Source organism: Abrus precatorius, unplaced genomic scaffold (genome assembly GCF_003935025.1).
Source record: "Abrus precatorius isolate BTA unplaced genomic scaffold, Abrus_2018 Scaffold8, whole genome shotgun sequence".
NCBI lineage: Eukaryota > Viridiplantae > Streptophyta > Magnoliopsida > Fabales > Fabaceae > Abrus > Abrus precatorius.
The window spans coordinates 4,937,922-4,960,949 of NW_020874428.1; the positions used below are offsets into that span (position 1 = coordinate 4,937,922).

Below are 23,028 nucleotides of genomic sequence, written 5' to 3' on the forward strand. Positions count from 1 at the left end.
TGAAACCGGTTTTTCACGGAACCTCTGTGCCTAATGATATTTTACAAGTCCCACATTGAAAAATGATGTATTCTTATTAATGGTTTATATATGCATTTTGGGGATGGAAACAACAAATTGGGATGTGGGTTGGATGCAACTTGTGGTTTGTGAAACCCTAAACCCTGTCTACAAAGAGATTTGGGGTCTTTATCCGGTGTTTCCCCCGTTGTGGTGAAAAAAAGAAACGTCGATGCCTTCACGAGTTGGATTCTGTGTTGAAAACTTGGGAGAGGTTTGCAGGTTGTGGTTGCCTACGTCATAAGTGACATGATGTCTCGCGATTCACTCTTCTCCTCACCTCTCTCCCCATCCCTTTTTCAATCTAATTCCACCAACTTTTTTAGAATCATAAAAAATGATTAAAAATAAAGCCTAGTTAGACTTTCATTTTTGTCTTTAATTTGAACTATGTGATTTTGGTTCACCAAATTTATTTCATATTAGTTAAGTATATTTTTAAATTTAGCAAATTTAGTCTATCTTTAAAGATTTTTATTATTAGGTAAACGTTTTCTTATGAGCTCTTCTAACAAATTGTGAATTGATATATTCCATCAAACTTTTTATAATGATAAAAAATTATCAATAATGAGTAAAAAATAATTAGAATTTAAGTCTAATAATTACAGTTTTTTTTTTTAATTTGAACTATATGTTAGTTTAGTTCACCAATTTCATGTAATTAAGTCTATTTTTAAATTTCAATAAACTTAAACTCTCAATAATTTTCTTCCATCTAAAACTATCATAGTCTCACTTTTCACTTAAAGTTTTATATATTGAATCGATTAGATTATTTTAAATATTAGTCTACTCAAAATATTAAATTTTATCTCCCAAATTTTAAATCAAAACTTGCTTCAAACATTAATCTCACCTTATAAAATCCTTTAACTTTATTAGAAACACAGAATAAGAAATTTCTGTTTCAAACATTAATTCCACGTCTTATAAAACGATTAACCAATTTTTTTATTTTTAAAATTATTTTATATCCCAAATTTATTGTTAAACTTCAAAATATTTGAATAGAAAATAAAATTTGAAAAATTTAGATAAAAAACAAAGTAAGACAAAATTTATTTATTTTAAATATAAATCTTAATTGAAAAAAAATTAAGAAATTTAAGTTACACGTAATATAAATTAAAACAAAAAACCAAAAAAGTAATCAAATGTAAAAATATCAAAAGAGTTGATCCTTAATACTCTGGAAAAAAATTATGTTGTGTTAGGTAATCAACCGCTCGTATTAAAGGCATCCCTAGAATTTATGCAATTTGAATGGAATAAACTAAACTGAGAGCTGAAGCTTTATGTTTGAGCTTTCGGTAGATTCCACACAAGAAATGCTACGTAATACGCCATGCCATGCAATTCAAATCTTCTCCTTGGCACTGCAATTCCCTCTCAATGTCAACGTAATCTTTGACCTTTAGTTTGTAAGGCATCTTATGCTAATTCAGTCCATTGATTTGGAATGCTTTATTGGCCTAAAATCAACCCAATGGTAAGAAGATATAATTCTTCAACCCTTTAATCACTAACCTTTGTTTCCACCTCAATATAATGGAACCCACCTCCATGTGACGCTCCTAGAAATTAAAACATTGATTATAGAGAGAGGGTGTGGGCATGAAGATTTGGTTCTTCAAGAGGCTGAGAAAGAAATCATGGAAGAGGTGGAAGCTTTTGGGGTCTACTTTCAAGTGGAAGAGGCCTTATTGGCCACTTTCCTTCATAGACTACGTGATTTTTAAGATTATGTTTGCGTTTGAGACTATTGTGTTAGTCTTTATGCTCTCTTTTTTCTACCTCTGGTTCGGCTGCAACTTCTAATTTTTCCAAATTTCTGTTCCGTGTAATTACTACAGGAACTTTATTTTATTTTTCTTTTAATGATATTTAATTTTTAAACCTTCGCTATTTGGACCATAGTCATGATAATGATCAATGAAGATAACGCAATCCAGCTTCGGCACCAACAAGTGTTATGTCATTTTGTTGTTTCTGGACCAGTCGTCCATCACATAGGCTTCATAATCATCGTTAAATTCATTGAAGCATTACAGTCAATAAAACTTAAAATCTCGACTTAGCTCACCCTTCATGTTTTTACATTTACAATATAAATTGACAATATTTTCTTTACCATTTTGAAAATTTTTTGTTTACTTTTTCCTTATTTACTTTTTTTATTTTCATTTCTAAATTCATGCAAGTTATGACATATTCGACTTTTTTGTTCTTTTTTTTTTTTACTCCTTTAATAAATAATTTCTGGTAGTTAATTTGACATGTGCATTCAGTGGTTACAATATCACGAGTAAGAGAATATTGTCTTGGATATTATGATGCAAGCATCAATCCAAAAAATTGTAACTATTTGAACTTAATCTTTTGTATCAAAGGATCGAGTTCTAGAAAAGAAAAAAATAATAAAATAAGAAAACTAAAATAAAAATAGAAGATTCTAAGAAATGAAAACAGACGTTGAAACTGGGAGAAGTGATTGAATAAGCTAGAATTGATAGGAGTTGATTTGACCCTTTTTTTTTTCTTTTCACATTTAACGAGATTTAGTTCCAATTCATAATTTTAATGGCTTGTCAACCCAATCCAATTTAACATCTTTATTTAATTCTTAACTAATGGTTAAATTCATTAAACTACTTAAAATTTAATTCTTTGACTCATTATCCCTTTAACTTAAATCAAGATCTATTGACACCAAATGTTAAAATTAAAATTTTACATCGCTTAATAACTTTTCATTGAGTGTAAAATTAACAAATTTAATGTTATATTGTCTTATATTATCTTACTAATTATTTTATCAAATTTTAAGCAATTTGAACATTTATAGATATGTTTAAATTTTTTTCATTTACTTATATTAAAAATATATTACCAGTTAAAATAAAGTAATGCGATAAAATATCAAATAATTTTATTTTTTTATGAAATTTTGTAAAGTTAATAATATGCTTAATAAAAAATTTCAAACCGAATTATAAATCATGAACTTCATGAGAAGTTATTAAGCTGTGTCAACGAATACCAAGAGAAGCATTTTAAATTCAATCCAAATATATATGCTTAAGTCATCACCCAGCACCCATCATCTGAAATAAATCACGCTTGATTTTTAAAACATAATTTTAATTTGTATAAAATTGCCAATTGTATTTAGACGTATAATTAACTATATTATAAATTTAAATAAATTAATATAAGAAAGGATGGGTAGATGTCAAGTTGTAACATTTTAACGTAGGAAATTGTATTGTGTAAAAAAAAGGTGATGGCTTTCTACACAAAACAATTTCAATTTCACCTTTACGGGAGTGCTTCCACATTCAAAGGACTTAAAAGAATAATTTTTACTCGCTATTCGCTAACCGCCTGAGGAAATAAAAATATTACAATTTGATACCTATACGGGAGAATGTTATCCCATTATCAAGCCTATTTTAATCATTTCAAGAAACGATTTTCACAAGAGGAATTAAAATAAATTTTTACTAATTCTAAATAGATTATTATAGCATTTTATTTGAACTTGTTTAAAATCTAATAATGCAAGATAAAATCGAGTTAATATAATTTATTGACAACAAACCAAAAATTTCCCGTTTCCGCTGGAGAAAAAAACTTTACATTTCAACCAAATAGCATACAAAATTTACAGTCGCGTTGGGCATACAAAATATGCCTTCAGCTCCTCTAGTGGATTAGCTCTTTGATCTTACATTCAATAAAGGACCCCTATCATACCCACTCAAAGTTTGTTTCTTTCGGCAAAACTAACGCGATTAAGCAATCTGACGGTTCAGGTGCAATAGAGAGCAAAGAGCACGTTTCAAGTGAGTAGGGGAGAATGAATAGTAGCCTTGCCCATATGGATTTTGAAGCTGGAATTTTAATAACCCCAGCACAATCTCTCTGCTTTAAGTATGATACGAAGTCCTGAAACTGATTGATAGAAGTAAGGTCAACAACAGCAATGGGATTGTGTTACAGGGCAAAACACACTTCAATTTGAACTTACAAATGTTCATAACAGTAACATCTGAATGATTAATAATGTCAAAGTGTAATTTAAAAATAAAAAATAGAGCACCGTGAGAGGGGATGGATGGATTAGATTTATGACCAAATTAAGATTATATTATCTCTCAGCAAGAGTTTATGACCCCTAATTCCTTGCTCAGAGTGGACTTCAGCAAAAACTTGTGCAAAATTTGTCAAGGGTTTCTAAACATAATATACCAGAACTTGTGAGATAATTTGGTTACTCCTGGAAGCCTCGGTAACAGTACAGATAGCTAAACTAAATCCTCTACAAGATTCAGTGAACAATTCTAATAGACAACACCATCTAGAAATCAGAAAGAAACAAGGATAAGAAAGCATACCCTCCTGTGGTCACTTGTGGATGATGGGATCAGACGGCACACTTCCCTCTGCATCAGAAATCAATACCAAGAAGTCAGATTCAGGGAACGGAAGGGCAATGCTGACAACAACGTGCTTTAAAATTGATGTTGTATCCACATCATAATTATATAAAATACTCACATGATATAACTGACTCAATATGAGAACTTGGCAGCATGCTTATCTACAAATCTCTTATGAATGTTTTCTTTAAATGATGAACGAATCATCATCATAGCAAAAATATAACATTTTTATTTAAAATTGACTATGATTATGCCTTTTCAATGAATTTGGCAGGAGATAAAAATCCAGCAATAATTCCATCATGCTGTCAGCTATATAAGGAAAAAAAATAAAAATAAAAAGTAAATTAATAAAATATAAGCAGTATATAAGTATAATTATTTTACTTAATACATAAACTTGTATACTTCACAGCCCACAAATTTTGATCTCATGAGTTCAATCACTTGCCTTGTTTTTTTAACTATTAATTCCGTCATCTTCTATTCGTTACTGCATCATCTCTGAATTCTCCTCCCTCCCCCCTCCCTTCTCCATCACAAGTTACTTGATTATTGTTATTGATACACAATACAGAAAAACACTTGCTGTCCCAAAGACAAGTTTCCTACAGAGAGAATTCCCTGTCCACAAACAACATACAACAACTCCCTTCCCTAATTACACAACCAACTATCAAATATACCCAAATACATTACAGAACTGCCATCAGTTATTTCCTATAAATAACTTGTGAATATTTATATTGTAGTTTTTGATAGTGCCAAAAAGCAAATAACAAAATGGTGGAAGTACAATAGCATGGAGCATCTTGAAGGTGATCTTTTTGTTAAAAGGTTTTTATTTAATAAGATTATTTGGCCGTTGTTAAGTTAGTTAAAGTTTCTTTTAACTAAGTTCTTTTTTGGAAAATATAGAACGTGTTTGATTCTAAGGAAAATTTGATTTGAAATGATTTAATTATTTTTTAATTGAAGATTTTGATTTGATTTGTGAAAACACATCTTTGAATTGAAAGGAAATGTTTGAAAGCTGTTTTAAGAATAAAAGAGTGACTTAATGTGTGTTAAAACTTTAATTTTTCAATTTTTGGAATTGTTGTAATCGATTACCATGTTGTTCATGTGCCTAGAATTTGAAATTTGATTGATTACACAGACTCTGTAATCAATTGCGAGAACTCAACTGTTGTCTGAATTCAAAATTTGAACGGTGTAATCAATTACTAGACCCAGAAATATGCAAATGGATGTGTTTTAAAGAGATACATCTTTTGGGATTAGTCCGCAACGGTCTACACAATTTTTGTATACCCATCATTTAACACATTTTAAAACACAAAAGCATATTGCAAAGATCATTTTAACAATCATTCTCATTTATCAATCATTTGTTCAATACTTAGACAAACACATTTATTCTTGAGAAATCTTTTAGTACTTAAATTTGTAATACTTCCTCTAGTCGAAGAGTAATTCTTGTATTCTTTTATTGAGATTGTGTAAAGGGTGAGGTATCCCTTGTTAGAACAAGTGTATGGTATCTCTTGGTTCTTGAGAGACTCAAATACAAAGAGTGAGGAATCTCAAAGTGTAAGAATGCTGGATGTAGGCCACAAGAGGTGACCCAAAAAGTATAAGCTGAGTTTGCATTCTCTCTTCCCTAATCTCTTTACATTTATTGCAAGTTTACTTTTTATTGTCTTGCTTATTTATATAGTTAGAACTCTTGATCACTTGCAATTTGATCTTTTCAATCAAGTCTTCGATAGATTAGTGTATAATAATAAAGAAAAAGTTTGAGAACTCAATTCACCCTCTCCCCTTGAGTTCATTGAAGCCACTTGAATAACATAACTGTCATCAAGGTAGTTTCTAATTCTAATACACAACAATTAATGTAGGATAACTTATTCTCTATCACATTTTCTAATCATACTTCTAATCATACATTACTCCTAATTTCTACACATAACTTCCAACATGACAGTTAATATTACACTTATAATACAAGGCTGCTCCAAACAGTAATTATCAATTCCCATCATTTTTATTATTAACTATGAGTATATCCCATCATACAGTGTTATTTATTTTAAGCATTTTATGGTTTGCACATAAAGGAGGAGGGTTATGTTAGGTCTTCAGCAGCCAACGTAAAACTTGTCGAAGCATTTTATATGAATCACACATGACGATATTGTGCTAGGGCTATGTTGTAGTATGGCTTGAGTACAATGTCAAATGAACTAGAACCGCTGCATTGGTGCTTGGATGTAGTATTAAATGAGCAAGGGTTCTCACACTTAGTTGGGCGAATGTGGATAAAGAAATTAGTCTAGAAACACATGTTTAGGTTTGGTTTATGGAATATTGGTACTTTAACAGGAAAGTCATTAGAAATGGACACTATGATTCGTAAAAAGATTAACATCATGTACCTTCGGGAAACAAAATGGCTTGAAAATAAAAATAAAGTTAAGGAGCTTGATACTACTGGTTTCAAACTCTGGTAAAGAAAAGTCAAGGGATAGAACGAAGTAAGCATAATTGTGGATAAAACTTGAAAAAAAAATATAATAGAGATCAAAATGATTGGAGATAGGATTATGTTCTTGAAATTATTGTTTGCACAAGACACTATTAATATCCTTAGTGCTCATGCTCCACAAGTTGGATCTGAAGTCCATTTGAAAGCAAAGTTATGGGAGGATTTAGAGGAGTTGATCCAAGCATCTTACAAACTGAAAAGATTTTCATATGTGGAAACTTTAATGAACATGTTGGTTGTGAAGCAAGATAATTTCCAAGTGTTTATGGTGGTTTTGGTTTTGGAGAGTTAAATGAGAAAGGACAATCTATCATTGATTTCTCAATGTCCTACGACTTTAAAATCATGAATACTTGTTTTAAGAAGAGGGTGAAACATCTCATCACTTTTAAGAATAGAGTTTTATTTAAGGTCACAAATCAATTTTTTCCTAGTGAAAAATCTAGACAAAGGAATTTGCAAAGATTGTAAAATGATTCCATGTTTCTACATAATATAGGGTCTTGGGCCTTGATGTTTGCTTTAAAACTAGTAAACAGAAAATTCGACAAGCTAGTATTCTAAGAATTAAGTGGTGACTGCTTAAAAGTGAGAAACTATTGTGACTTTCAAAGGTAGTTAGGAGAAGAGGGTAGTTGGTCGACACAAGGTAGTGCTAAAATCATTTGGGACAATATGACTATGGAGGTAAAAAAAGTTGTCAAGAAAATTTTAGGTGAATCTAGAGGTTTTAGACCAAAAAACAAAGAATTATGGGGGTAGAATGAAAGTGAGCATGAGAAGATTAAAGAGAAAAAATGTGTTTTAAAACTTTGCATACATGTAATAATGCTGAAAATTGGATAAGCTATCATAAGGCAAGAAATGAAACAAGAAAAACAGTGAGTGAAGCACGTTCTAAAGCTTTTGAACAGTTTTATCAAGATCTTGAGACAAAGAATGGGGAACAGAGGATTTATAAACTTGTCAAAAGTAGAAAAAAAAAAATCTAGATATTTAGATCAAGTTAGATGTATTAAAGATAAAGGAGAAGTTTTGGTTTTAGATCAAAACATCAAAGACTGATGGAAGAAATATTTTTATAAACTTTCTAATAAGGGATAAGAAGCAAGTAAAAATTTAGCAGGATTATAAGTGCAAGCAAACAAGCTAAATTTGACATATTACCGTAGGATTTAAGATAGAAAAGTAAAAGAAACTCTTAAGATGATGGAGAATGAAAAAGCAGCTGACTCTGATAATATAACAAGGACTAGAGTAACTCCCTAATCCCTTTAATAAGATTTTGAGATCTAAGAATATGTCAAATGAATGGAGGAAGAACCCTTTAGTTCCTATATACAAGAACATGTGCGATATCTACAATTGTGTAAACTATAGACAGATTAAACTCATGAGTCATGCTATAAAGTTGTGAGAAAAGGTGATTGAACATAGAATACGGGAGAAAACTAAAATGCCAAAGCTGATAAGATAGAAAAATCTATAATAGAAGATGATGATGAAATTGAAAGCATTATTAGAGATGGAGTGGAAGAGGATGAACTAAGTGACATAGATCTTGGGGATGATGAATGATCATTCATTATCCATTCGAACTTTTGCTATAGTGATTTGCTGTCATGTTTTGTTTATCTCTTTGAAAGATTATATGTTGAATTTAAACAGTCACTTTTTTTGATAATATGACTGAGTATTATGATTTGAATCTTAGTTTGCTTACAAGTGTATGTCACATTGTTAGTTATATACTATTTATTTTAAAATATTAATATATAGATATTTTTTTATGTTAAAATGCTCTTATATATATGTTTTTTATGTTTTAAATTATTGACGATTCAAGATACGATTCAAAAAACAGGTCTTACAATTTACAATTTGAATTCTGATTTAACTACCTTGTTTGTAACCATAAAGTACTTATCAAGCTGAAAAAAAAATTTTAATATACTACAACATGACCAACCATCCTATATGGCAATGAATATTATACAACAAACTATCCTATATGAAGTGAATGTTGGGCCTTAAAGCAACATGAGAAAAAAGTGGAGGTGACAAAAAAGAGAATGCTACAGTAGATGAGTGGATACATGAGAAAAGCCATAATACAAAATAATAATATATAAGAAAATATTGGAGTAACACCTATAGTGAAAATTTATGATTGAGAATCGTTTAAGGTAGTTTGGTCATATGCAGAAGAGACCTTTATAGGTGCTAGTAAAGAGAGTGGATTGCAAGACTTAATCCGGTAAAGAGGGACAAGAGAGATTCAGAAGAATCTTAAGACGAAGTTATTAGAAGAGACTTATTGATTAACCATAACCATATTTTTGATCCATGTAGCCAACCTCACCTAGTAAGATAAGGCTTGGTTGTTATTATTGTTGTATGGTTTGCACATGATCTACACATGATGTCTACCTGAAAGTCATAATAATCAATCCTAGATAGCGCCATGGAGCGATTGACCCCAAAAATGCTATTGCGAATAGCTGGATGACTGCTATTCTGAAGTTGTAAGTATACATAATATAAAGCTACACATATATATGCTGAAAAATATAAATTAATATCTAAAACAAAGCAGGAAAATAAATACAAAGAAAGAAATAAAATACAAAGAAGGAAATAAAAAGCAGAGAATTAGTCCGTCATTGGAAAACGTGCAGGTTTGCTGGAAGTTTGGTTGGAGATGAAGATTATTGGAAAATGTTTGGGTCACATTGGAAGCTTCGCCAAAGTTGAAGAAGACGACTGGAAAGATGAAGGACATTGAAAGCAAGAGAATGTCGAAGAGAACGAAGATGAGGAAAAACAGAACCGGGGAGAACTGAGAGATGAGAATGAGAACTTAGGGCTCGCAAGGTAGAAGATATCAGAAATGTAAAAGAAGGGCAAAATCCCAAGATTAACCCCATTTAAAGTCGTCCAATGTTTAGAAAGGGAGGGCAAAGTCAGGTTTTGGCTAGGGATGAAATAGCAGCTGTGATGGCCGCGATTCTCATGTGATTTGGCAGGCGAGATGTCTGCTGCACTGAAACACGACGCTATAAGCTCCTCATAATTGCAACCTGTTGGTCCACTCCTCTGCAATAACAGCCGCTATTGACTACTATGCTTGAGACAACATATTGCAGCTCAACCATAAATCTTCAAGTTGTGGCTAAAAGCAACATAATTCAATCTAGTTCTACTCTTATTCTTTTGCATTGAATTGATCCATTTTTACACACAAACTACAAATAAGCTCTCACACTATCAAATTGTAGACAGGCAAGCCAGACAATAACAAAGGAGAGAGGATTGCAAATCAGAAATTACATGAGGACCAAATCATGCTAGTTGTGCTTGTGTATGCTATAGTATCCTCGAGTGACAAAAACCTAGGAATATAATCAAAGAATGCTAATCTAATGAAATGGCATGACAAAAAGTATCACTTCACAAATTACTCATACATTTCATGACATAAATGAGTGAGAAAGCTGGAGAGGGGGAGAAGCCAAAGGATGTTTGGAAACTCACTCTATGAGATGGAGTAGCAGCAAATGTTGATTTTACATGTCGAAGATCTGTGCGTTTTGTCATGTCTAATTTTGTGGGCCACCTGCATCAGAGAAAGAAATCTAAACTAACATCCAATTTGAAGAAAATAATATCTGACCAATAAGGAAGCAATAATTGATGTCTTACTCAGCAGGCTCAGGGATGGCATTTGAATATCTGCAAATATTTGAATCTGCTCTAAATGCATAAATTGTACAGTAGTTAACCCCACTTTTACAGAGATTCCCCTGCCATTGATACTGAAGATATTGCCCCGAACATTCCATATTGACTGATTCTTGGACAGGCAGTGGTGGTGGTGGAGGAGGAGGAGGAGAACCAGGTGGTGGAGGAACCAAGGGTGGCTGAACCTGGGGCAAAGGTGGTGGAGAAGGAGGAAGTGGGGGTGGCATTTCAGGCTGAGGGGGTGGCAAGGATGATAAAGGTGGTGGTATAATTGATGGAGGCACCTGCTGGTTATAGGTTTGCATTGGAGTTACTTGTATCTGAGCAAGTGGAGTTACTGAAGCAGGAATAAAAGGAGTTACAACAGCACTACCATGAAAATTATTCGGCATTACTCCCATCTTGAATTGGTTGGCAGGTAAATGATTGTTTATTCCCTGAGGATCCCATTGGCCATTTGGAGGAACATAAACAGGGCGAATGAAAGGAGATGACTGAATTTGTTGTGGTGGTGGGATGGATGGTCCATGTGTTCCTGGGTGTGAATGTGGAACATTACCTAGCGTAGAATGGACTCAATTTCAGAAACAGGCACAATTGTTCACCAGAAAACAGCATATGTACTTAACTTAGTTATTCAATCTATAATTTCATAACAAAGAGCTGTCCTCACAGACATGCATAAGGAAAAAGGAATTCATAGAAAAAATTTTCACCTTAATCATTCATAGAATATTACCTCCTTGATGAGGATCCAGTGATAAATTATCATAACCATCAGGTTTCCTTGCTCCAACCTCTGACATCTCCCTAGAACCAGGAAAGTGCCAGTTTGACTGAGACAACGGTGCACCATGTACTCCAATGGTATGATTCTCAGAATTTATTCTTGGGGATACAAGCTCCATAGAATTGTTCTCTGGTTTAACTGGAAATGGTACAGCATTCTGATTTCCAGGTTTGCTGTATAAAATAAGAGGGAAAAATAACTGTAAATCAGCACACACTATTAAATTATCCCGAGGACTTACCATTACACATAAAATAGTTCAAAATCAATAGACAATGGTGTAGAAAAAAATTAAATCTACACTATGGAGAACTGATGTAGATTGAGTAATTTGGTTGTTATTTATTTAGGATTTTAATTTAATAATTAGGAATTTTTATTTGGGATTAGAAAAAAGAGAAATCAAAGATTTGTATAGAAAATAGAGAAAACAATAAGTTTTTGCTGTTTCCTGTACAAATTTTTAAAAATAGGAAACAATGAAAACTAATGTGATATTTTCGTAATTAAAAATCAACACAATAAAAACAAGAAACATTTTCTTAAACCAAACAGCACCTTAAAGTTTTAGGTACAATATCGATCATTTCACCAAATTTTATATCAATGAGAAAATTATATTAATACTTCTAATATTTTTGAAAAACTTTGAAATAATATAACTATTAAGAAACATGAGCCTAACTCACTCCCAAGTGTTAGTTCATAGGAAGAGGATTGGCCAAGCTTTTATAAAAAGTATTTTAATTCTATTCTTAACCAATGTGAGACATCTTAACCCTCTCATACCCAAGACTATACATCTAGTGTGTGATGTTTACAGGACTGGACATTCTGATATCATATTAAGAAGTTCAGATCTAACTCACTCTCAAAAGCTAGTTGATTGGAAGAGGATTGCCCAAGCCTTCACGAAGAGTATTTTAGTAAATAAATCATTATCTTCACTCTGATATTTCACACCAAATTCACATAATAAATCATTTTTAGTTTTTCCTATAAAAGAATGAGATTTTTAGTAATCAGATTTAGTATATTTTACACTTAAGTCAAATCACACATGCAAATAGTCAACTTGCTACTTTTGGAGTCTATGCATGCACATTATAAAATACAATCTTTTATACCTGAATTCTATCTGGAAGAATGATCCTGGACAACCACGGAGATTCTTTAGAACAGAAACTGCACCATCAACATTACTACATTCAACAAACCAACCACATCCCATCTGCATGTTTGCTTGTGTCAACCGCACAATGGATCCAGAGTTTCCAATGGCAAGATTGCAAATGGCCATCAACTCATCATCTGTGAGAAGCAAAGAGCTACTACGTGAAATAGTTATGCAGAGAGTGCTGGACTGCGCTGTATCTACATCACGCATGGAAGGACAATTATTTCCAGTCATATAGTTATCATTAAAACCTATGTTTTGATTAATATTATACTTTGTACGCAATGAAGCAAGTAAGGAGGACAAGTGGGACATTCTTGTTCGATTGCTGTCAGCCGGGCTCCCAGATAGAGTTCGAGCATGAGGTGATCCAACAGGATTGTTGACTTTAACATCAAGATGGAGAGGGGCAGATACAGACCTTGCACCATCCATATAAGCATGCCCAATTCCAACATTACCTGTTCCTGGGCCAAAATGCTTATTATAGTTACTTCTTTCTCTTCGAAGCTGTCTCAAATGCAACATGACAGTGGCAGCTTCTTCAGGAGTTTCAAATTCCAAAAGTAGTGCAAATTCACAGCTTAGATCAATGACTGCAAGAGGACCCTTGTGGATCACTTTCCTAGATTCATGAAGGATCTCATCCTTGGCCCATTGACTGGGAATATTTCCCACATAAATATGAGAACTAGACCCAACAGCAACACCATTCAATGCACCCCTAGTTCCAAGTCCTATATCCATGAATTTGACACGGCAAGGAAAACATCCAGGTAAACAGTATCGAGTTTTTATCGCATCAATGATCCTTCTATACTCAACCAAGGCAAATCCTTTTACTGGAAAGAAAATAAATTGTTCAATAGGACCAAACCTCTCTACGTGAAACCTAATATGACTTTCAGGTACATCAGGTCCTACACAACCTACCCATAGCTGCTTAGAAGCAGAGAGAATATCCATGGCTGCAGGATCACCATCACAGCACCAGACAATTTGACTTTTTGTTGAAGCAGTTGGGGACATAAAATGATGATTAGGAGATGCCAAAGAATTACTAACAGATCCACCAGAGGACCTCAATGGAGGTGAGTTAAAATTCATATTTTGGACTTGATTTTTCTCAGCATTGGGGAAATCATTTCTGCCTTCAAATGAATTACTCCTAAAGTCTACAGGTGTTCTAACTGCAGGAGAAAATATTTGATGGCTCACAGAGTCCCTAGGTGTGGAACATCTAGCATTAGGCATATTCCCTTCCTCCCCCATCCCAATGCCCATGGGCCTTGAGACTCCATTATCGAAATGTGAAGCCACTTTAGGTACAGGAACTTTGTCAAGAGAAACAGCAGAGCTACTAGCCATCACATGTTTATCAGAAACCTTGTCAGTAAAACCATCATTAGAAGAACCAACATGAACTCTTAAATTGCTGCCTTTTCCAGATGATTCACTAATGCTTTCATGTTCCTCAGATATCGTAGTAACCACATAGTTCCTATTCATGTAAGTTAAAGAATCAGATTTATCTTCATCACTATCTGCCTGACAGTCTTCCAAATCTGTTTGTTGAGCAAGTATTCCAAGAATTCCTTGCACTACTGATGTAATCTCCAGTGAAGCATTACTAAGCAAGTCAAGTAACTTCCTACATCTACACAACATCCATTTCTGCAGTGAGGGCTCCTTGTCAAAAACCTGTAGAGAACGGCCACAAAATGTCTTAGTAAGAAGCAACCAGAATGGCAATTCTTAATTAAATAAAAATAAGCAAAAGCACCATGTTTTAAACAATCGTTCTTCAGAAAAGAAAATTGCATTACATCGTGATATTACAATCAAATACTAAGCATAAATAATATTTTGCCTCAATGAAAACAAGGAATTAAGAAGCGACGCTGACAAGATGTATGTACAAAAACTTAAATTTCTACCAAAATGGGAAGAATTTGATACAAATCACAAACTTATTTATGAAGAATTGTTCAAGTTTTCATGTGGATGTCATGATACAGATAACCAGCATAACCACAGCAATGAAAACAAATAAGGTTAAATTAATAATTTCATCCTACTCAACACCATTTTTCGTTTTAGTCCCTACATGATAAAACCTTACATTTTAGTCCTCACATAAAAAACAGGTTTAGAATAGGTGCTGCTGTATGCCAGCATTATAACAGTGTCAAATTTGGTCCCTATACTTCATGTTTTTCATTTTACACTCTACACAAAATATTCCAGTTCAACAAGGGAAAAAAAAACTCTACATCGTTATAACTTCCACTAGTGGCAGGGATAGATTTGTAAATTGCTTTTCATCAGGGACAAACAAAAACCTGTTCAGCACAGCAATCAAATAATTAATTTTACCTATAAATAAAATATTTATGATCAGACATCCACAAAAACTCTTCCTTAAAAAAGTAAGGAGGTACAATAAGTATTTCAAGTTTTAAAACCATCAAGCCAAATGAAGTTATTGGGGTACAGATCACCAAACGAAAGCTCATGCATGACAATGATGATTAATTTATATGTTGCACCACTATTATAACCTTACAACTACATTTGACGTTGATCCTCTAGGGGGATAAAAAAAACTTAAGATGCCATTTAGTTGATAGTATCTTCCAAAGAAAAATGTTAAATTAGTGTTAGGCTCTAGTACTTTCACTCAATTCTATTTAGTCACAATGGTTTTCAAACAATGCAAAACAGTCCCTATTCATTGAATTTGTTCCCTGATTAGTAATAAATTATAGGAATAGAAACAGTCCCTATTTATTTGAATTTGGAGTGAAACTATAGGGACCAAAATAAATAATTCAACATTAAAATGAAAATCAACACCACAAATTTATTGAAACTGGGACGTAAAACCTATGCACAATTTCTAATTTTCTACTCAACTTCATTTCTAGAAGTTGACAAGATATTGCTCGTTACTTTTATCTTTGATTAAAACTAATTACAAGATGAGTACTGCTTATAACCATACAAACGAAAATGAATGATAAACTAATCACTAATTTATGCTTACTAATCTAGCTTTCCTGTTTTGCTTATATACAACAGTCATATCACTTAAAAGGAAATAACATCTTCTTTAAGTTGAAGATTCATTCATTTAACAATAACATCAGAGAGGTATTATATGACAAACAAGCTTGAGCATTGAACAATGTTATCAATGGCAGATGACTGATCCATGGCGGACAGCCAAAAAATTTCCATAAAAGTATGGCCGATGCCATGGCAGGTTATGGCAAAAGCATGATGGTCATAATAAAATAGTATAATATATATATATATATATATATATATATTATATCTGCAAAAAAATATATAAAAAGAAAATGCAGAATGTGATATAAAACCAGAAAACTAACTACATATGAAAGAAAGAAGGAAGGTTTTGAGAAAAAAGGAATAAAATAGTGGTAAAACAGAAAAAGGCTGAAATTGAGACAGAAGAACAGAATAAAATGATAAAAATAGAGAAAGAAACTTGGAAGTGAAAACAGAAAAATAGAATCAGGAAAAACAAAATAATAAGGAAAAGGAGAGTGAAACAGAACGGGAGAGCGAAAAACAATGGAAACAAAATAGAATAGGAGAGAGAAAAATGAAGAAAAAAGGGAAACTGAAAACCAAGGAGAAGAAAAAGAGAAAAAAAAAAAAAGAGAAACGAAATTGGGGAGGGCAATAATAAAGGAAAAAACAAAAAAAGCTCACTCACCAACAAAATAGACTTGCCGGCGCAGTGACAACAATAGTAGCCAGAGATGGCAAGAGTGGCAGTCACTGGAGATGGAGGCAGCAACAGACGCCACCAGAGACAAAGTTATGGTGGTTGCCGACCTCAAGGAAGGAGAAGAGACTGAGAAACATTGAGAATGAGAAAGGAGACGTCGAGGACGAAGAAGAGAGAGATGTGAGTTGCAATTTGTGAGAGGGAGAAGATGTTGTTTTAGGGTTTTGGTACTTGCAGGCTACTCAGGACCGCATTGGGTCGGGTCAGAGGCCCATTTCATTTTTTAATCAAAAATCAACAATTTCCCCTATGGCCACCACGTGTGTAACGGCCACCACGGCACATCCATCCTGAATCTACCATTTTCCAACATGGTTGTGGCGGATTGAGCGAAAAACACCACCGACATACGCAATGGCACCATTATGGCCATTATTTGACAACACTGGCTTTGAACTTGGGTCAGGTCAGGTCGGGTCAGAGGCCCATTTCATTTTTTAATCAAAAATCAACAATTTCCCCTATGGCCACCACGTGTGTAACAGCCACCACGGCACATCCATCCTGAATCTACCATTTTCCAACATGGTTGTGGCGGATTGAGAGAAAAACGCCACCGACATACGCAATGGCACCATTATGGCCATTATTTGACAACACTGGCTTTGAACTTGGACCAATCATATATAGAAGGCAAGCCCTCGAATCAACTGTACATCTCTGATACATGCACAACTACTTTAAAACGTCTCTACTAATCATTTTAACAATAGATGATAGTATAGATGCAACTCTTACAAGGGAGACAGTGAATTAGGAAAAGAACATTTTTCCTAGCTAGAAAAATAGTTTTCAGAATAGGCCAATAATAAAGTTCACAATAGACTGCAATTTATTAGAACAGACAGGTTGTAAGACAAAAATATAAAATATATGTCACTTAAAAATGATATCAAAATAAGAAGATAACAATTATGAAGTATTACCTGTGTAAGCAAGCAGTTCTTTTGAATAGATGAATCACCACCAGAAACATGGTTGTTTTCAGTCATAGTTTCCTCACCAGTAGAATCTGTACATGATTTAGGTCCACCAATTGCTCTATCCAAAAGGTTAACTGCTTCATCATCATCAAATGTCCTAGTCACAAGGCTCAGAAAACGCTGTCCTTCACCATTAGCTCCCTCTTTTGAGGCAGAGCTCAAGAGCTCCAAAGAAGCTGCAAGCAAATCTTTAGGACAAGAGAAGAATATCCAAAGCAGACATAATATGCAGAATTTGGACAGTTTAGTCAATGAAGATTCATCTTCATCTAAAACCTTTTGCTTCAACTCAGAAAAGACCTCAGGGGCATCTTGCATATTCAGGAAAGTCTTGTCAATCATCTGTAGAACATCCTTTCCTTCAAAGAAAGCTATAAAAAAAGTAAGCACGTTCTGAAAAACTGCTGAGCAAATTCCTCTAATTACAGCTGATGTTGGTCCTACCGATGAAGCAATGCAGCAAATATCAGCCAGGCCAAAAATACAGGCTCTAGCAGTTTCAAATGCAATACCACTCGAATCCTCTCCTCTACTGATCAATGCCAAACTCAAGTTATGCATATTAATAACAACTTTAGCTGCAGCTTCCAAAGCTGTTGGACACTGACTTGCGTATCGAGGAATAAGATTGGCCACAATTCTTTGTACACTCATACAACCTGTTAATTATAAAATTTTCATTGACCAAGGGAGAATTCCAATCATCAAGATTTTTTTGTCGGTTCCTTCAATTATTGGCAATAGAACATAATTTGCTTGCACATTAAGCACTTAATCAGGTGATAAAACTGCACAAAGTACAGTAACAAATTTCTTTTTGCTTGTCAAAAATGGAAATTTGAAAGAAAGGTACACATATGGGTGAAACAGGGGTTTATGTGGGCCCAATTTTACTTAAATGTGATCAAATTCATGTACTATTGCAGCAACCACTGATATTTGACATTAGGAAACATGATTATTATTGTCAATGCAATTGCAATGCAGAAGTCCAAACAGAAGCAAGTTTACTATTAAAATGGCTTTATTTTGGGCTTGGCCCAAAATGCAAACCGACTTGTGTCCCATTTTGGAAGTATGCAATCAAATAGTGCAAAAACAATATGTAAAAGGTAATTTCTACAGTGCCTTGTAAATCAAGAAGGCATTTTATGCCCTCTCACACGTAAAATAATTATTACCGTTAATTTTATATTAAATATGTACAACAAATAGTAGGGGTTAGTGGTTTCTTTAAAAAAGAAATAATTCTTAATTTTTAAAATATTAGAGAAATTTTAACCGTCAATTTAAAGAGGACATATCTCAAGTTTATGAACACATTAGCAAGCAACTATTTAAAAAGCCACAATAACGAAACAAAACACAATAACAAAGTTAAAAGCATACTTAAATAGCCAAATCATATTATGACAATGTGATTTTGGCGCCCTAATTCCAAATGTGGTATTTCTCAACTGGTGGAGAAGGATTTCTCTGCCACAGTAAATGTGATTTCTCTTTGATTTGCTGAACTCATAGAATCAGGTGTAAACTCGCAAGTTTACCCGTTTTATCTAAAAAAGAGTTTACATGCAATTTGAGAGATTTGGCAATATTCACCATATGTCTGGACATCTTTTGCCTCAAAAGAGTATCTGAAATAAATGAGTTACAAATCCTAATAAAAGTGACAAGAATAAGACTTCTAAATCGCGAGACATCATCATGTACAAAACAATTTCAACATGAATTGAATTATCGAGCAATTTCCAAACAAAAAGTAAATTATTCTTTCATTTCAAATACTCAAAACATAGGGTTAACCGTGTGCAAGAGCAGTTAATTGCAGAAATGTTCACCAAACCGAGTGAATTCATGCAAAAAGATTCCCGGCAAAGATTCCTAAACGGTATTCCATACAAACACTCCTCTCCGGCAAAATCCACATTCCTATTACGATCAAATGTTACCTCTGGAAGAAGCGATGAGAGCGAGATAACTTTGTTCAAGGTCAGACATGGAGGTAGCGTCTTTCTGAAGCAAGCAAAGCTTAATCCGCTTGTAACCTTCGTACACGCTTCGAATTTCATCCTTGTTTCGCCGCTTCGCAAGAATCTCCTCCTGAGACGGCGTGGGTAGGGTTTGCGGAGAGGGAGGGGATGCGTCGGTTGCCGGCGGTGACAGTGGCGGAGGGGAAGGCGGTTGTGATTTCGGTAAAGGCTCGTAGAGCTTTCGCTTCTTCGGAGGCTGCTCCACTGAGGCCATGGCGAGTGACCACTGGACTGGGCTCAGAACTCTCCGCCGCGATTTTTGGGTAAATAAATTTTCGGTGTTAAATTTGTTTTTAAGGAAACAACCGTTTATTTTTATTCATTTTTAAAAATTAAAATTACGAGTTTTTTTTCTTTTCTATATACACCATAATTAGATTAAATTACACACATACTCATCTTCTTAAAGTGAGACAAATATAAAATTTGTGTAAGTATTATTTTAAGCATAACATTTTTATTTACTTTGTAACTAACTATTATTTTTTTAAATCAGACATATAATTGATAAACAATTATTATAATACTATTTAATTTGAAGGTTCCAGATAAATTAGTACGTTAAGTAACTCACAAATAAGTTAATAAAATGACTTATTATAACAAATTTTAAAAATTTAAATAATTAAAAATTAATTCTTAATAAATTTTATCGATAAAAGATATTAATCTTTTAAAAATTTAAAATAGACTTTTTTAAACTTAATTATTTATAAAGCTGTTATAATTTAAGAAAGAACATGATTTTTCATTCATATAAAATTATATATCATACTTTTTTCAAAATTACTTATATTTTTATTTTTTAAGCAAGTTTAAGAATTTGTTGTGTTTTCCGTGTAAAGTTCAATAATAATTAAGTGGCTATGGTTGAAACTTATTTGATAAAAATTTGAAAAGAGATATCAAGGTAAGATATCTAATGTAATTAAGTAGTTTTCTCTTGGAATATTGTCGTAGAAGATTTGTTCAATTTCTCCTTCTCCAATTTTAATTCCTCCTTAATAGTATGCAAACCACTTTCTTAAATCTACCCTAAACTTATATAATTATTCTCTCCTTGAATTGTTATACTTTCAACTGTGATATTAAATTTGTAAGTAGAACTAATTAAATTTAAAAATATTATATATTAATCCCAATTGTCTTACAAATTATGTTTTCCTTAACCCTAAACCTTTTAAATACATTTCTGATCACGACACTCTCGCTACAGTGAGACATCCCTCGCTGTAGCGACAGGGGCATCGCTAAAGCAAAAATTTCAGAGAAAATTACACTCTGGTTTCTGCAGAATCTCGCTACAGCGAGACTGCAACAAGAAATGCACCCCTCACTGCTGCTCTCTTGCTACAGCGAGAAGACGACAATCTTATACCTCCTCCCAGGGCCTTTTCGCCATAGCAAGATCCCGTCACTACAGCGAGAACACCTAGTTTTACCTACTTAACTTATTTCTCAAACCAATTGTCCAGTCCAATTGCATACAAACACACTTATATGCAATCATATTCATGTCATGCATTTTCACTACCATAACATAATTCAATTATATGGACACATGAAAAACTTCATATACACATATACACAGCAATCTAAATATTATTACAAAATCTGGGATCTTACATACCACACACTTAAGCGCCTAAATCCACTAAAATTTTGCTTTAGCAATTTACATCTAGCTTTAGCCTTAATATTTGTAATATCCTCAATTTCTTCATTCAAAATAAATAAATTTATAGTGAATAAATAAAAAAATATTTTATTCTTATTCATGGATTTGAGAATTGCATAAAAATAAAACGTATACTTTCTTCTCATGAATGTTTTATAAAATTCTAAAACGTTTAAGATTTCCAAAGGAATTATCTGAAACTTAAAAAGTAATAAATAAAACTTAAGTTTACATCTAGTAACTTATTTGGTTTATATTGAATACACACAAATTTAGAGTTTCTATTAAAAACATTTCCAAAATATTCCTTACAACCAAAATTTGCTCAGGTATTTAAGTTCTAAGATCTGATGTTGAAATCATTTACAAACTTTAGTCAACACAAAATATAATTAGATAAAAAAAAATACAATTTCTCAAATTATCCCAGTCCCTATAGAGCAATTTTTCTTCCAATATCCTTGGATTATGATTCTAGGACAGGCCAAACATCTTGACTCTTCAATTTCATTACCTGAAAATATTAGTAAGGGTGAGTATCTCTCACCCTACTAAATCTCTTATTTAACATAGGCAAAATAATCATATATATATATATATATATATATATATATATATATATATATATATATATATACACATTATATAATACTGAAAATATTTTCTAGCATGGATTGAATTAACAATGACACTCAAATTATCCAATTCACCATCACAAAGAAGTACACACAAGACAAACAAACAATCACAATTACCACTTTCATAACATGCGTCTTTCTACTAATCTGTACGTCATAATACATGTATTATACCACGTCAATTAATATGTCACAATATATGTATCCTAATCACACCCATCAATGTATTACAACACATATATCATAACAACATCAACCGATATGTTACAATGCATATATCATAATCATACAACCTTTATACTACTTCATATACATCACATTTATTTCACTTTAATTATTCAATGCTCTTGAGATCCCTTAAGGACTTTATAGCTTAGATAGCCGCTAGTTAGCCCCAGCAACACGGATACACGTGTGTTGATCTGGCCCCTTTTAGCAAAGGTATAATCAGGAGACCCGTCAAGAAATGAGTGTATGACCTATGAATGCCTCCGCTTTCAGCAAATCATTGTGCACTCGTTCACACTAAGCATTCAACACCTATTTTTCCAAGATTTTTTAAATCTTCTTCGAACTCTATACCCCAGTGTATCTCTGTAGCTATCTAAATTCACCACCAATATTTCTCATTCTTTTTCACACCTTTACACAGGGCAACATGTCATAATACGTGAGTCTTGACCCCATAACTTGGTGTATTACAACACATGTATTATGAATACACCCTTTAGATGTACCATAATACCTATATTATAATCATGTCCATTAACTATACTGACTCTCGTAGTATAATCACTTTTCTCACGATTTCATCATCATATCACATCAATAATATAGTTCACTCATTTGACATACTTCAACTATTAAACAACATATACAATAATTATATCATTCATCATGAGAATATCATCAACCAACTTTTTTATTCATAATACTCTAACGTTTTTCATTACAACCTAGTTTAATCAATATCAACATACCACAATCATCAACAAACACTCAACACAGAAAATCCCCAAACAATTCATACATCACACAGGTCAATATAATGTGCTAGAGGTCAGACGCCTCTGAGCTCAGTCCAATCGTATGATTCAACATATACATCT

At 33.0% G+C, this 23,028-nt stretch overlaps 1 protein-coding gene across 4 annotated transcripts; it reads right to left on the bottom strand.

Annotated features, from left to right (window-relative positions):
- Nucleotides 1–3,566: 3,566 nt before the first annotated feature.
- On the bottom strand, nt 3,567–19,872 carry LOC113846343. Of its 4 annotated transcripts, none has more exons than XM_027474480.1 (8): nt 19,523–19,872; nt 17,514–18,010; nt 12,718–14,468; nt 11,540–11,763; nt 10,762–11,359; nt 10,594–10,675; nt 4,461–4,508; nt 3,567–4,017 (listed from the first exon to the last, which is right to left on the bottom strand). In XM_027474480.1, exons 1-8 carry the CDS (start codon nt 19,815–19,817, stop codon nt 3,814–3,816), a joined length of 3,699 nt encoding a protein of 1,232 aa, XP_027330281.1. In that variant the 5' UTR covers nt 19,818–19,872; the 3' UTR covers nt 3,567–3,813. The 4 variants fall into 4 exon arrangements, with proteins under 4 accessions (XP_027330281.1, XP_027330279.1, XP_027330282.1 ...); XM_027474478.1 differs by having other exon boundaries at nt 17,514–18,229; XM_027474481.1 differs by lacking the exon at nt 19,523–19,872 and adding an exon at nt 18,582–18,655 and having other exon boundaries at nt 17,514–18,229.
- Between the last annotated feature and the right edge of the window lie 3,156 nt (nt 19,873–23,028).